This window comes from Giraffa tippelskirchi, chromosome 2 (genome assembly GCF_054371585.1).
Source record: "Giraffa tippelskirchi isolate mGirTip1 chromosome 2, T2T-mGirTip1v1.2.pri, whole genome shotgun sequence".
NCBI lineage: Eukaryota > Metazoa > Chordata > Mammalia > Artiodactyla > Giraffidae > Giraffa > Giraffa tippelskirchi.
Genome location: NC_137276.1, coordinates 230,782,051 through 230,797,714, shown reverse-complemented (window position 1 = coordinate 230,797,714; position 15,664 = coordinate 230,782,051). Strand labels below are relative to the sequence as shown.

At 42.3% G+C, this 15,664-nt stretch overlaps 1 protein-coding gene across 47 annotated transcripts in view; it reads right to left on the bottom strand.

Annotated features, from left to right (window-relative positions):
• DYRK1A (dual specificity tyrosine phosphorylation regulated kinase 1A) overlaps window positions 1-15,664 on the bottom strand; it is a 214,750-nt gene that overhangs the window by 105,773 nt on the left and 93,313 nt on the right. For 5 of the 47 annotated variants that reach the window (XM_081573142.1, XM_081573140.1, XM_081573161.1 and 2 more), the window contains one exon: window positions 5,216-5,534. The exons of 40 other annotated variants lie outside the window; for them this stretch is intronic. In XM_081573142.1, coding sequence (XP_081429268.1) covers window positions 5,216-5,246 — 31 coding nt within the window. In that variant the 5' untranslated portion in view covers window positions 5,247-5,534. Of the gene's footprint in view, window positions 1-5,215; window positions 5,535-13,828; window positions 15,595-15,664 lie in introns of those variants that run through there. 2 more of the 47 variants (XM_081573138.1, XM_081573155.1) reach the window with 1 other exon arrangement.

The window sequence follows — 15,664 nt, the reverse complement described above, 5'->3', positions numbered from 1 at the left end:
TTCTAAGAAATGCATGAAAAACCACTATGCTTGCTCTTTCCTTTCTGATAGCACCGACTTTTCTAAGCAGGATGGTCTAAAATATTTAGATATATATGTGAGTGCACACACATATAATTTTATTTATAAAATATACATTATATATAAATAGCTTACATAAGTGCATTCATATATATACTTAGTTGGTTATAGGTACTTTTATAAATATAATTATATATAATTATATAAACCACTGCTTTTAATTATCCTTGAATTTCAAAAATACAGAAAAATAACAAGGTCCAGAAATAATCAAAAAACACACACTATTATTAACAGTTTATGTTTTCTTCCAGCAAGCCTATTACTAAGAGAAGTTAAATGAGTTTAGTTTTACTTATTTTCTCTGCTAGACTTTTGGGGAACTTAAAGGAAAATGCTATCCCCTGAAAAATTCTTAAAATGTGTGGTCTTATATTTCAGGGTACCAATTGTCCTCCAATTGGTACCTTTGTCACCTTTGGACCCAAACTCAGGTGCTGGTCTCCAGTTCCATCGTCTGGCCCCTCCACTGGTTTTTCTAAACATCTTTCCCTCTAAAAGGAGCACCTCAAAGGTTTCCTCTGCACTAGTAACTCCCGACTTTTCTCCAGCCACCCTACTCGCTCACTCAGTATCTAGTCCAGAGCTGCAGGATGTTGGCTACAGGGCCATGTTACCACCTCAACTCTTGATGCCTAAAAGGCATCCTAGCCCCTTCCTTACACAACTCACATTCCCATCTCTTCTCATCCCCCACAACCATTCTAGAAACTGCTGATTCTTTAGCTACTCTAAATGATCTCGCTCAATCCTATACATTTTCAAGATGCCTCTCGCCTTTCCATCCTCTGTGCCTACTGTACCATCCCCAGTCCAGGTCCTTATTTCACACAATTAGAGATGCCTCCTAAACTCAGCATCTCCTAGGCCAGATGGTATGCCAGAAACACTAGGGGAGGTTCCCAGAACCAGACTGCAGACTCCACTCCCAAAGATCCTGATTCAGGAAGCAAGGAGAAGGGCTCAAGAACCTGCCTGGGTTTAGTTTTTTTTTTTTTTAATATTTATTTACTTGGCTGCAGCCAAGTCTTAGTTACAGCATTTAGGATCTTTCATTGCAGCCTGCGAACTCCTAGCTGGGGCATGTGGCATCTAGTTCCATGACCAGGGATCGAAGCCCAGCCCCCTGCACTGGGAGCTTGGGGTCAGCCACTGGACCACCAGGGAAGCCCCGGTTGGGTTTTTATATACACACAAGAACATCCAGATTGTTCACTCCTGAGCACAGCTGGATTTGGGAACTATTTTACTTAAAGACAGCTTACCCCTCGTCTCATTTTATCACACATTTAGCTGCTGTACACATACATCGCTGAAGCACAGACTTTCAACCTGGATTTAACCCATCTGTGACTTAGGAACATTAGTCAAATCTTACTGACCTGAACTCAGAGCTCAGCGGGGCATTCCATAAAATAACACCCTCCTTCTGCAGCGATGCTCAATCCTTTCCCCTAACTAAAAGTCACCCCTTCTCTACCTGATCTTTACCTAAATCCTAGCCACTCTTCCAGACCACCTTATTTCTCCCTCATCCAGCTTAAAGCCACTCCAGTTTCTCCTCTGAACCTCCGTTTACTATGGACCACTATATTTTATTAGTTACTTATGTTGCAGTTTTACTCAAGCGATATTATCTACTGCTTGGTGAATCTCAGTCTCACATTTCTATTATATCCTAGTAGATGTTCTGGAGAAGGCAATGGCACCCCACTCCAGTACTCTTGCCTGGAGAATCGCATGGATGGAGGAGCCTGGTAGGCTACAGTCCATGGGGTCGCTAACAGTTGGACACAACTGAGCGACTTCACTTTCACTTTTCCCTTTCATGCACTGGAGAAGGAAACGGCAACCCACTCCAGTATTCTTGCCTGGAGAATCCCAGGGACGGCGGAGCCCGGTGGGCTGCCGTCTATGGGGTCGCACAGAGTCGGACACAAGTGAAGCGACTTAGCAGTAGCAGCAGTAGATGTTCAATAAGCACATTGGATTAATAGAATAAACAACATGGAAAATACTGTCTTGTACAGAAAAAGTGGGTTTTAAAGCAGTATGCAAATATATTTATTTTTAAAAAGGAGAGAAGAGTAATTGTGTGCAGAAAAAAAAAAAAAAAGAACTGACAGGTTACACACAAAATGCAAATAGTAGTTATCTCCAGAGAGAACTGCAGCGAACTGTTGCTCTTATTTTCTAAAGTTTCTAAAATGAATGTGTTATTTTGTAATGAAACAAAATCTTACACCTAGAATTGTAAACCTTAGCTAAATCTTAACCTGGAATTTTCTCCTTTTTTGGGTTGCACTGTAGGGTACGTGGGATCCTAGGTCCCCAACTAGAGACTGAGCCCACGCCTCCTGCAGTGGAAGCGAGGACTCTTAACCACTTCCGCCAGGGAAGGCCCAACCTAGAATTTTCTTGATCAATGGAAATTCAGTAAAAATGACTGACATGGGGCATCAACAAAATCCTAATACACATGACTGACTTGTTAATGTCAGCATTTCCCAACCGACACTCCAAATTCAACTGGCCTCACTAGGCTGGATGTTCAACCTTGGGGACCTCATTCACAGTCATGCAAATCAATTATATACATAGTATACGTGAACACAAGCTTTCACAAGAGTATTGTTCCCATACAGTTTTCTTCATGGAGCACTGATTCACATTCTGCTTGTAGTCTATTTTGCTTAATGTTCAATCTCTACTTTTAGAAACACATCTTCATGATGAAAAATACAAAATTTATATACAAAACTACATTATCAACAAAAAATTATAAGTACTAAAAATATTCAACACTAACAGAAAAGATGTACATTCACATATTATGTAAATCCTTTAAGTTCTTACAATATTATATTACCTGAGGGAAAAAAATCATGCATTATATATTATCAGAAAGAACTCAAAATCTTCATCAAAGCACAGTCTCAGGAAAGTAAAAGGAAAAAAAAAAGCACAGAAGAAACACTGGAAGAAAATACATAAAATTATTAATAATGAATGTCTTTGGCTAATAACAGATTCTTTTTAATTTTCCTTCCTTACACTTTTTAGCACATCACAACTTTTATAAATATGCATCTTCTTTTTATAATCAGGAAAAAAAATGGTCCAGGAAACTCCTTCTCCATCCTAACGCAAGTCACCATGAAGTCCAGCCATGGGCACGCCTATGAACTGCCTTCCTGTGCCCTCCAACGTTTACACCTCTGGTCCCTGCCCACAGCGAGGCTCTCCCAAAAGTGGTCTGAACGGCGTGACCTGGTGCTCAGGGCCCACGGCCATCACGCTCCTGAGTCAGCCCCACCGCTTCCCGGGCGCTCTTGGGTCAGGTGGTCTCGTGTCAGGTTCTAAATCCCCAGTGGACTAGTGTCCTCATTTACCAAGTGAGGACGATCCCACCGAACAGTGCCATGACGATGACACAGCATTTAAAACACGGCACGGTCACTGCGCACTCCGTGTTCCCTTTGTTTCACCGGCATGCTTTATACCGTGCTTTATACCGTCGTGAAGACCTCCACCTTTCCGGTCCTATCTCCTTTTATATACATGCTTTCCCTGAACGTCCGCCCGAGCCACGACGGGCAGAGCTCATCCCCCAAGGGTCACTTTCCTGCTGAAACCACCTCCTTTCCTGCCTGTCAACAGCATTTCCCAAGTCCAACACCAGTGCCTTCTCCTCCGGAAAGTCTCCCACCAGCACCCCTCAAGCCCGCCACAGCAGTACTGACACGAGGACTAGGGCCCTAACTCTGCCTTCAACTGTAGCGAACACATGACACGTGCGATGGCATCTGGCCCCCGAAACTGGGGAGAGCCTCGTTCACCTGCCGCTCCAGGGGGCCGGCTTCCTCAACTACAGCAACTTTCCACACAAAGAGAGAAGAGAAAGAAAGTCATCGTCAAACCACAGCATCTCCACAAACACCTGCTTTGGGGTTGCTTTGTTGACATAAATGAGGTAAAAATTTTTTGAATATTTAAAACAAGACAATAAGCACAATGAAGTCATATCTGCAATCTAATCATGGAACACACAACTTGGCTAACTCATTTCAATGTGAAAGGTACAAAATTGAGAATTTCTGATATACAGAATGATTTATGAGCTACAAAATATTTTATAGAATTATCAATTCTCTATAAATAGCTATAATCAGAAAAGGCTTGGGCATACCTTTTGTTTCTTGTTTGGGTCTTTTTTTTTTTTTTCATGTTAAACACCAAATCTCTTTTCTAAAGAGAATATTTTTAAATGTGGTGTTATTTATATAGAAAATGTTAGTAAACCAGGTGGGCAAAATAATGACTGTGGAAGCAAGAGGACAAGGACATGAGTGTTAATTAAATTCTCTACTTTTATGTATGTTTGAGGTTTTTAATAACCAAAAAGTGTTTTAGTAAAATCAGTGATGTATGAAATACGTATTAGAAATACAATCTTTTAAACTATCAAAAAAATGACAAAAGAAGCTAACTAAAAAAAATTTAAAGATGTGATATTATAAGACAAGAGAACTTACAAACACCATGACTAAGCAAAATCTACTTTTTTTATTCTTTTGTTTCTCTTTGGGGAGACAAGATAGAGGTTAAAACTGCTTGGGAAACTATTTTACATAAAATGTTTTATATATATCACTAACAAAGATTTACCTAAATAAACTGATTTCTACAAATTTTTCACTGGAACATTTGCACTAATAAATGTACAGCTGTGACATGAAAACTCAGGGAGTTGGGGTGAAATTTCCATTAGGGTATCATTGGCTAGCTCCGTGAGATCAATGAAGCACAAACTTCGTAGTGCCAAAGTCCACAAGACAGACAGATCCCCTTACTAGTTTCAGCAGCTAACATTGTCCAGCCACTCTTGGAGGAAAAAAAAAAAAAAACTTGAACATTTTAGCAACTTGCCCTAAAATTTCCTCTTGCTGCCCGAAGTCATAAATGATGTTTGATCTTCCTACTTTCTCACATTACAAAGAGTAACACATTTTTTGTGGTAGCTAATCAGTTCAGTTCAGTCACTCAGTCGTGTCCAACTCTTTGCGACCCCATGAATCGCAGCACACCAGGCCTCCCTGTCCATAACCAACTCCCAGAGTTAACCCAAACTCACGTCCATCGAGTCGGTGATGCCATCCAGCCATCTCATCCTCTGTCGTCCCTTTCTCCTCCTGCCCCCAATCCTTCCCAGCATTAGAGTCTTTTCCAATGAGTCAACTCTTTGCATGAGGTGGCCAAAGTATTGGAGTTTCAGCTTCAACATCAGTCCTTCCAATGAACACCAGGGCTGATCTCCTTTAGGATGGACTGGTTGGATCTTCTTGCAGTCCAAGGAACTCTCAAGAGTCTTCTCCAACACCACAGTTCAAAAGCATCAATTCTTCGGTGCTCAGCTTTCTTCACAGTCCAACTCTCACATCCATACATGACTACTGGAAAAACCATAGCCTTGACTAGACAGACCTTTGTTGACAAAGTAATATCTCTGCTTTTTAATATGCTGTCTAGGTTGGTCATAACTTTTCTTCCAAGGAGTAAGCATCTTTTAATTTCATGGCTGCAATCACCATCTACAGTGATTTTGGAGCCCCCCCCCAAAAAAAGTCTGACACTGTTTCCCCATCTATTTCCCATGGATTATACAATAACACTGAATTTAGTGTCAGACTGAAAGCAAGAGGTCTTCAGTTTAATTCAAATCAATCCTTTAGTAGATGTGGAAACTCAGGTCTAGAGGTTATGTGCCTTATTTAAAAGGATCTGAAGGTAAAACCAACACCAAAAAGATCAGATTATCAAATCAATGATAAAAGCAAAATAATATCTGCCATTTTAATTGAGCATTCAAACTCCACTGCTACACAGAAACATGGGCAAATATGTATCTGCACAACATAAGCATACTTATTTTTATTTTCATATAGATGAAAATACACAGGAAAATGTCCAGAAAGGTAACTACAAGCCTTTAGCAGCAGTAACTATCTTTAGGACAGTGGGACTGAGAAGGTGGCTTCAGTATACAATTCAGAAGCGCCATCATCTTCGCCTACTGACAAAGCGAAAAGTAAGTTTAAATACCTGCAAACAAATAATATCCCAAAAATCAGATGATGTCATGACATGATTAGAGTTTCAAATTTATCATTCATTTCTTCAACAAATGTGTGCTGAGAACTGGATATGGATGGGTGAGAGTTACCGTCACTGTGACTGCCCTCACGGAGCTCACAGTCCAACGTGGGGACAGGCAAAATCACACCAACACCTAACTACAAGGCATGCTCGCAACAATGAGGGAAAGTGATTCTGAGGGAAAGCACAGACTGCTAAGAGAAGATCAACGAGAGGAACCCATTCAGGGAAGGGGGGTATCAGAAACAATTTTTCCAAGAAACTAGAAGATGAGACCAGGATTTGTAGTCTTTATACGCGTAAGGCTTCTGCAGTTCACAATTCTTTCAATTTCTAGATCGACGTAAGAGAGATGGTGAGAAAATTCAGAACTTCTGAGAAAGGAACAGGTGAATAGGGATCTGGAAGTACGAAGGCCATTCAGCCCAGAGCATGAAAGACAGAAGTACCAGTCACCAGACGCATAATTTAGCAAGTCTCATGGATGGGATGAACTGACTCTGACTTGCTCCCTATAGTTAAAGAAGACAGGACTAAAGGCAAGAGTAAGGAGAATGCTGCAGGAGAACAGGTGGCAAACGCAGGTGAGAAGGAAGGCACTGAGTCACGGATGAGCTGCGTCCCGAGTGCGAGCCCCGTCCCCGCACCCGCAGTCTGCGGCCCACGGCGTCAGCCTGGGTGGCTGTGATTCCAACACTACGTGGGAAGCAGGGTACAGTTCACTCCAGCACCCACGCCTCTGGCCTGACCTTCACCCAGAGGTCCACAACACTGTTTAAAACTGCCTGCTCCATACAACAGAATCAGAGAATCCAAATTTTAAAAGAAAACTACCTCTTCATTGTTGTTTTTTTTTTTTGCCCTGGTTCTCTGAGGACAACTTTGCAACATGGTGGAGGGAGCAAAAGCCAAACAAAGCCTAGGTGGTCCTACGGAGATGTGAAGGTCAAGATTAGACTTTCAAGCAGCTGAAGCACCTGGAATCTTTGGGGGACAGGGAAACAGAGAGGAGAGCTATGCAGAAAGGGGCCTCCAAAGGTCTGCAGAGAGACCCAAGAAGACCAGAATGTGCATGGGCAAGATGAGTCTAACCAAAACTTGGCACAGACGGACTAAGAGGTTGAGAGCAGAACAGCAGAACGAGCAGGCAGGAAGAGTCTGGAGTCGTGGCCCTAACAGAGATTTACAGTGTTAACTGAGCCCCAAGGTGCCCAGACAACTGATTGGTCAAACATTATTCTGGGTGTGTCTGGAAGGCTGTTTCTGGATGAGATTAACATCTGAATCTGCAGACTGATTGCTCTCTCTAATATGGGTGGTTCTCATCCAGTTGGTTGCAAAAAGAATAAAGAGGCCCTTCCACAGTTAAGAGAGAGCTCCTGTTCAACTGCACCGAGCTGAGACTTCAACGCTTTTCCTGCCTTTGGACTCAAACAGAAACGTCCGCTTTTAAATCTTGAGCCTGCTAGCCTTCAGACTAGAACTTAAATCATCAGCTCTTATGGTTCTCAGGCCTTCAGACTCTGACTAGAACTACACCATCAGCTCTCTGGGTCTCCAACTTGCCAACTGCAGAGTTGGGGACTTCTCAGCCTTTATAATCACATGAGCCAAGAAGAGACATGGGTTCAATCCCTGGATCAAGAAGATCCCCTAAAGTAGGAAACAGCAATATTCTTACCACTCCAGTATTCTTGCCTGGAGAATTCCATGAACAGAGGAGTCTGGCTGACTACAGCAACTTTACAACTTTGTATTTTATACAAAGAATTAGAAAAAATGTGTTCCAAAACTTTCAGGAACTTTGCTCTTTAATGTGTGAACAAAGTATTTCAGCATAAAAATTGAAACCACACAAAAAAAGAACAAAAAAATAATAATAAAATCACAGGAGACAATGAGAAAATAGTAGAAAACCATTTGAAGAAATCATGGCTAAAAATCTCCCAAATTATCATTACACCCAGACATGTCACAGGCAAACAGTTTAAAACCAAAGAGAAAAATCTTAAAAGTGGCCAGAGAAAAAAGTATATACAGAGAAGAATAGTAATTACAACTAACATCTATTGGGGACAATGGAAGCCAGAAGACAGTGGAACACCACCATTCATGTGCTCAGTGACAACTACCACACCAGGTGGAATTCCATACCCAGTTAAAATAAACTTCAAGCACCAAGGTGCAATAAACAGAGAATTCTTTACCAGCATATCTGAACTACAAAAATCACTAAAGAATGTTCTTCAGGCTGAGGGGAAATGATACTGGATTGAAACAAATCTATACAAGAAACGAAGAATGCAAGAAATGGTAAATAAGTAGGTAAATTTTCAAAATGAGTATTTTTTCTTTCTTGTATTTGAAAGAGTATTGATTGTTTAAAACAAAAACTATAAATTGCAGCTTAAAATGTGCTTGAAGCTAAAATCACAAGATTGTAATGTATGTAGGAACAACACATGGTAGGAATAAAAAAATATGGCAACAATTGCACCAAGTGGGAGGCAGGTAAACAGCTTGATAGTGTTTATGGGTATCACATTTGGGAAATGGGGAATGGGAGGTGCAAAGTGTCATCAACTCTAAATACTTAAAAACAGATGTGAACTTCCCTCAATATATAGAACACCTTCAGAAGTTTCTGTGAAGCTCACGCACAGTAATTACAAACACACAAAGAAACCCTTCATCCCAAGAGAAACTCGGTGGGTTTCACACCCAAGGAATTAGAAATAATAGAACCATCTGAAAAAAACTTCCAAATACGTATCTTAAAATGCTTAGGAAAAAAGAGTCAATTTTCTATTAAGGGTGACCAAAAAAATTAGGCAGGTTCAAGAAAGAACCAGGTATTAAAATTAATACACACACATACATTTACGTTCATGGCTGGCTCATCACAGCAAAAACACTACACTGGTACTTTCCATTCTAAGTGTGATCATCTTTTCTTTTCAAACAACACTGTTGACTCTATGTTCACATTATTCAAAATGACCAGTCCAAAATTAGCTTAAAAAAGGTATAACATAATGAAAAAATATACTCCAACTGAAACACATTTTCAAGTTTGATACAAACAAGCAATTTTAGGAAAAGTGTAATCATAGTGTATTTGTGACTACTCTCCTACAACCTGCACCTTCTCACAAAGTCATTAAAATTCCTACATTGCTAAAATGAGTTCTAATAATTAGTATCATTTTCCTAAATTTATACTCATTTTTAAGAAATCCTGATAAAAATTATCACTGTCAGCTTGAGCCATCCCCAAAAGGACAATGACCTCCACTCTTAGAGACTAGTAGCTCAAAACCATTGTTATAAATGACATGTGAGGTACTAAAACTTGGGGCAATGCCTCCCAATTTGAATTCCAAATTTGAATCTCAAGCTAACGTTAAAAAGATGCATGACACATTATGAATTTCTACTGTAACTGGAAATATACTTACAAATATCTAAAAGTTACTATTTCAAAAGCAACCTTCCTCTACTTTTCCATATAATGTATCAGTGGTGGTGGTTTAGTCACTAAGTTGTATCCAACTCTTGAGGCCCCATGGACTGTAGCCCGCCAGGCTCCCCTGTCCATATGATTTTTGCTCCTCTGTCCAAAAATCTGCCTGCAATCTATCAGGGTGTAAGCTAAAAAAGGTCACTCTCCAAAAAAAATCCACATCCTAATCTCTGGAACCTACAGATGTGATCATATTTAGAAGTAGGTCTTTTACAGATGTGACTACAGTTCAGTTAAAGATCCTGAAGTGAGGGATGACCCAGGTGGGTCCTCCACGCCTTTACAAGTGTCCTCATGAGAGCACGCTAGACGGACACCTGACGCGGCCGAAGGGAAGGCAGTGAGACCACGGAGGCAGAGCTTAGAGTGACGCAGCCACAAGCCACAGAATGATGGCAACCACCAGGAGCCAGAAGAGGCAAGGAACAGGCTGCCTCTTGAGAGATGCCCCTGCACCAACCCACACTTCAATTTCAGCTCAGGGGTACTGATTTCAAGGCTCCTGGCTTCAGAACAATGAAAGCACAGATTTGTTGTTTTAAGTCACTAAGTTTGTGGTGATTTTTTACAGAAGCCACAGGAAACTAATACAAAGAGATAAAGACATTTCCAATCTTAAAATATGTACACTTACAAACATCACCTATGAAAAATGCTTCCGTCTGTATTTGTATTCTTGGAGGATGTGGAAAAGTATGCTTAATTTAATATCAACATCTCATTTGGAATGATTTGCAATCGTAACTGCTTTTTTGTGAGTTCCTTTAAGCTTTAAAAAGACATAACCATTGGAAGTCATAGAATGTAAAATCCCCACCACTTTCATGCTCAGTCAAACCCAATATGGAGCTATCCAATCTGGAAGACTTTCAGAAAGCTTTCACAGGTTCTATCACAAACAGCAACTGCTAAAATGCCAAGCTTTCGCTGTCAGCGACATGAGGACAGAAACTGTGTTTGTGGCTTTTCACTACTTCACCCCTAACTTTTGGTGCATCATAAGTGAATTAGCCTGTGTTGTATTTCCTGTCAAAATGTCCTACTACTGCGTGTTTTCCACACCACTCTTCCCCCTTTCTCTACCCTGCAGCTTCATCATGAACTCTCGGGACTCTATCCATAATATCTCAGTGGGTTAAGCAGCACCCACGCCCTTGTGAAAGCCAAGGCACACCTAATATGCTGAAAAGGAGGACATGTCCTGGGTAGTCGTTTCACCAGGAAAAAAGCCACTTACTTGAACATCTATGCACAAGCTGGATTTGGGTCTAACATCACCAAATGCTTCTCAATTTAGGTCAGTTGGTAAAGAATCCACCTGTGATGCAGGAGATCCCAGTTCCATTCCTAGGTCGGGAAGATCGCCTGGAGGAGGGAAAGGCTACCCACTCCAGTATTCTGGCCTGGAGAATTGCATGGACTGTACAGTCCACAGGGTCACAAAGAGTCGGACACAACTGTGTGATTCTCACTCTTTACCAGCTGCTTCTCGGTTTTAAGACCCCATCCTCTCTCCACTAAAGGACACAGCCCCGCTCAACCACAGAACTGCCACAGCTGACTCAGGTCATCTGCGCATCTGCCTGGCACGTTTGCATCATCAAATTTAGCTGCGCTTCCCTTTATTTCAGAGAAGGAGCCATATCCTTAAACCTTCACAAGCTTCTCTATCATGTTACTCTCCTTACAAGGTTCAGACAACTGCAAAACAGGGAGAAAGCAGTGTGTCCCAGTCCCTCACAGAGACTGGTCCCTCTGGGATAGAAAGAAAAAGGGAAGTCCCTCCTTCTGTCTCAAGCTGTCTCAAGCTGTCTCTAAGCTCTTCACCTTACATGACCTCTCCCATCTTCTGAACTTGAACATCACATTCAGAACCTGTCTTGTAACAGTTGTAGAATACATCCCTTAAGAAGAAAATTCTCTTACGAATGGTACTGTGATTTATAAGTCTTGTCTTCTCTACCAGGTCGTAATTTCATTCCGGACAGATACTGTATGATATTCAAGGTCAAAGAACAAAGCAGTTTCCCACACAGATGACACTGAAGATGTATTTAACTGAAATCATCAAGTTGATACACAGTAACTTAACACAATGTTAAAATGAAAGTATGTAAATTATTTGGTTTGTGCTATACTGGTAGTTATGTTGAGCAGCTAACTTTTCCAGAATCTCTGTTCAATTAGGCAAGGATCAAGACGTCTAGATTTCTATCTTATGGTAATTTCCCAGCTTATTTCTAAATGGAGATATGAGCACTTAACCTTATTTACCAAATAAATTAGCACAATACCCAGCATAGACTTAAAAATGCCACCTAACATTTCTGATAATGCGTTTTAATTTATCAAACAATTTTAAGTACAACTCGTGTCACATTCTCTGAACACTACAAAACCCAGTAGATATATAATTTTGCACTTTCACGTATGAGGCAACTGAGGTGTAAGCTATCCAAAGCAGTGGTTCCCATACCACTGACATCTGCATTAGAATCACCCTCAGGGGCTGGTTAAAAATTCAGCTTCAGAGACAGAACCATCCGAACCTCCAGAGGGTAGGGCCAGAACCTGTATTTTGAACGAGGGCCCCAGGCGATTTTCACACATGGCCAAACTTACGAACTTATAAGAATTCAGAGCCCACGAGGTTTGACGGCATTTAAGAAAGAGCTTCATTCTGCTGGGCTAGTTTACCGAAGTGAACTGTGTGTTACTCCTCTGGGAAAGAGATGTCACTTGTGACAGAATGTGCACCTAAGTGTTTCCATAACACAGAATGCAGCAAAGATTAAACAACTCTTTACCTGGCTTGCACTCTGAGGAGACAAAGGTATAATCGGTTAGAGCTGGTTAGTTTTATGTTTCTAATAATTTCGGAACATGTCTTTCAATATACTCAGTATTTTAATCCAAATGCCAAAATAATTTACTTCCTCTTTGTGTTAACCGTAAGACTTTTGCTAAACAAAAACATTCAGTAAAAAGCTTCCCCCAAAAGGATACTAAGAAAGCTAACCGGTTTCCTCCACACCATCTGTGGCAGAGACAAGACAGTCATCTCCTTCCTCCGTAATTATCGTCACACACACAACTGCCCTGCGGGGTTCCACTTCCCAACTTCCGCTGCAGCTGGGTACGGCCATATGACCAAGTTTTCATAGACAGAGTGCGCAAGTAAGCATGGGGTGACACTTCTGATCTTTTTAAGACAAGGAGTGAACACTTCTCTGTCTCTTCACCTTCCTAAGAGTTGAGCAAGGACGACACAGATGCGGCCCGTTCCCAGGGTACCCTGAAGGACCAGGGAAGAAGAAATGCATGTCTCTGAATGACCCGCTGGGGCCGCACCCCTGCCGACCCAGCAGTTCACCTCGAGAGGATTCTATGTCCTCAGAGCCGTGGAAGTGCTGGCTCCCAGCTTGACTGTGGACCCTGATACACTACTCCTTGGGTGGCAACTGGAACCCATTCCCTCTAATGACGACATCAGCTGAGGGCATTTTTAAGGTGTTTGACAAGAAAATGTTGCACGCTGAAGGGCTCTTAAAAGATCATTTATGAAAGTCTGCTGCTGCTGCTGCTAAGTTGCTTCAGTCGTGGCCGACTCTGTGCAACCCCATAGACGACAGCCTACCAGGCTCTGCCGTCCATGGGATTTTCCAGGCAAGAGTACCGGAGTGGGGTGCCATTGCCTTCTCCGTATGAAAGTCTAGAGGTGAAGAATCATGGTACGTAGGAAGAACACTGGACCCCAGCCTTCCTAACTTATCAGGTCACTTTCCATTCAACATTATGCTAAGATTAGATTCTAAAATCAGAAAAGAGAATGACACTTTTTAAAAAAATAAACTTGGGGTTAATTTTATTAATTGAATCAACAAATAACCTACCCCACCATCTGCTGGTTGCCAAGCAATGTGTTTTCAGGTGAACGCAGATTTACAGAGACCTTTTGATTTCTGCCTGTACTACGCCTTTAACTTTCCTGAGCCTGAACAAATTCCGCAGAAAACAAAACCAGGACCAAGACATTAACACTACTCTGAAGTACCTAGAAATACTCACATCAAAATAAGTTTTCTTTACAGAAGGTGATATATTAGAAACTTCTCCTTCTCCCACTTAGTGTGTGTTAGTCACTCCGCTGTCTCTGAATTCTTCGCAACCCGTGGACTGTAGCCCAACCAGGCTCCCATGGATTTGTCCAGGCAGGAACACTGCAGTGGGCTGCCACTCCCTCGTCCAGGGGAGCTTCCTGGCCCAGGGATGGAACGCGGGTCTCCCGCGGTGCCGGCAGGGTATCTACTGTCTGAGCCGCCAGGGAGCGCCCTCCTCCCACTGTCGCCCAGGGGAGCTCCCTGGCCCAGGGATGGAACCCGGGTCCCCTGGGGTGCCGGCAGGGTATCTGCTGTCTGAGCCGCCAGGGGGCGCCCTCCTCCCACTGTCGCCCAGAGCCGCACTTCCGTTTGTGCCCCGTGCAAAGCGAGCAAAGAGCGAGCAAACCTGAGCGGCGGTGTCCGGCCTGGGCTCTTCCTTCCCGGAGAAGAGGGGCACCGGGCCGTCGCCTTCGCCCCCACCCTAACCCCCAGGGCCCGCAGCGCACAGGACACAGAGATGCGGGGCCAGGCCTCACTCCCAGGAGGGACAGGAGCATGTCCTTTCCTGGGCTACACGGGATCCCGGTGAGCTGGGTGTGAACCAGCGAGAACAGGAGGAGCTTTTCCTCATGGACAGCTGAAGGGTCTCCAAATCCCAGAACAGAGTCCTTCTCACAGTGCTCTGTCCGCAAGGAGGTTAAGATCGATCTGGCTGGACGCAAAAACACCATGGAGTAAAACGCTTTCACCAAAAAATTTTTAAAGGAAAACCTATTTAGCGTAGGTAAAACCTTAGTATTAAAAAAGCATTCTCCAAATCGCACACTGAGGTTTTCCAGAATGGGGGTGGTGGCTCAGCTGCGGTGGGACAGGTACTATGTCAGAGTTACTCTCACAGAACCATGGTTCTCAACCTTCTCTCCTTCACTCCCATCCCCACGAACAAAGTTTTATTTAAATCAAATCTCTCCTTAATGAGAGGAATTAAAAATTGTGGAATAAGGTTTTGTCAGGTAGGGCTGAATTATGGAGGGTCACAAAAACACTGGAATATCTGAGGTTTTTTTCACTTTCCCATGCCCACAGTCTTCCCCCTTGGGGAGTGATATCGCCCCTTTGGAAAACGCAGCTGCAGAACCCAAAAATGGGATCCTCAAACTACACATCACCCAGACCCCTTCCCAGACATTTGGATATGCAAATCTGGAGCTAGATCCAAACACTTGCATTGCTTTTACGCTTTCTAGAGGACCCTGATGTATTTGGTCAATGAGCTACAAGGAGCCACCCAATGTGACACATTTCCATTGTCACACTCAAACCCAGTTAATAGGATGACCTCAACATGGAATCAAGATAAGAAGTATTTAAATGAAATGAACACTGTCATATTCTGGGCATTAAGGAGAGATCTGTTCCGAGGCAGAAAAAAAAAAAAAAAAAGTCTTGAGCTGCCATTACAGAAGATGTAATTATCTGTCTCTTCTCCTGTACAAAGGACAATCACAGGGTTCCTGGAGAAATATTTGAGATATTTTATGGACTACAACATGTGGCCACAAAGGACATTTACATCACTTATTCCACAAAGAACACACTCTGGGTTTTTATCTAGTATTTTGGTACTTTAACTCAGGTGTAACTTGGAGCTGAGTAAGCCATAAAGTACTCCATTGTCTCTTCAATCTCCAAATCTCCGTAATAATAAACCCGACCAAAATTATCAATCTGCAGTTTAACTGAATACAACAAATTGTAGCTATCTGAATGTAGTTATAGCAAAGAAGGCATACGATCAGATCAC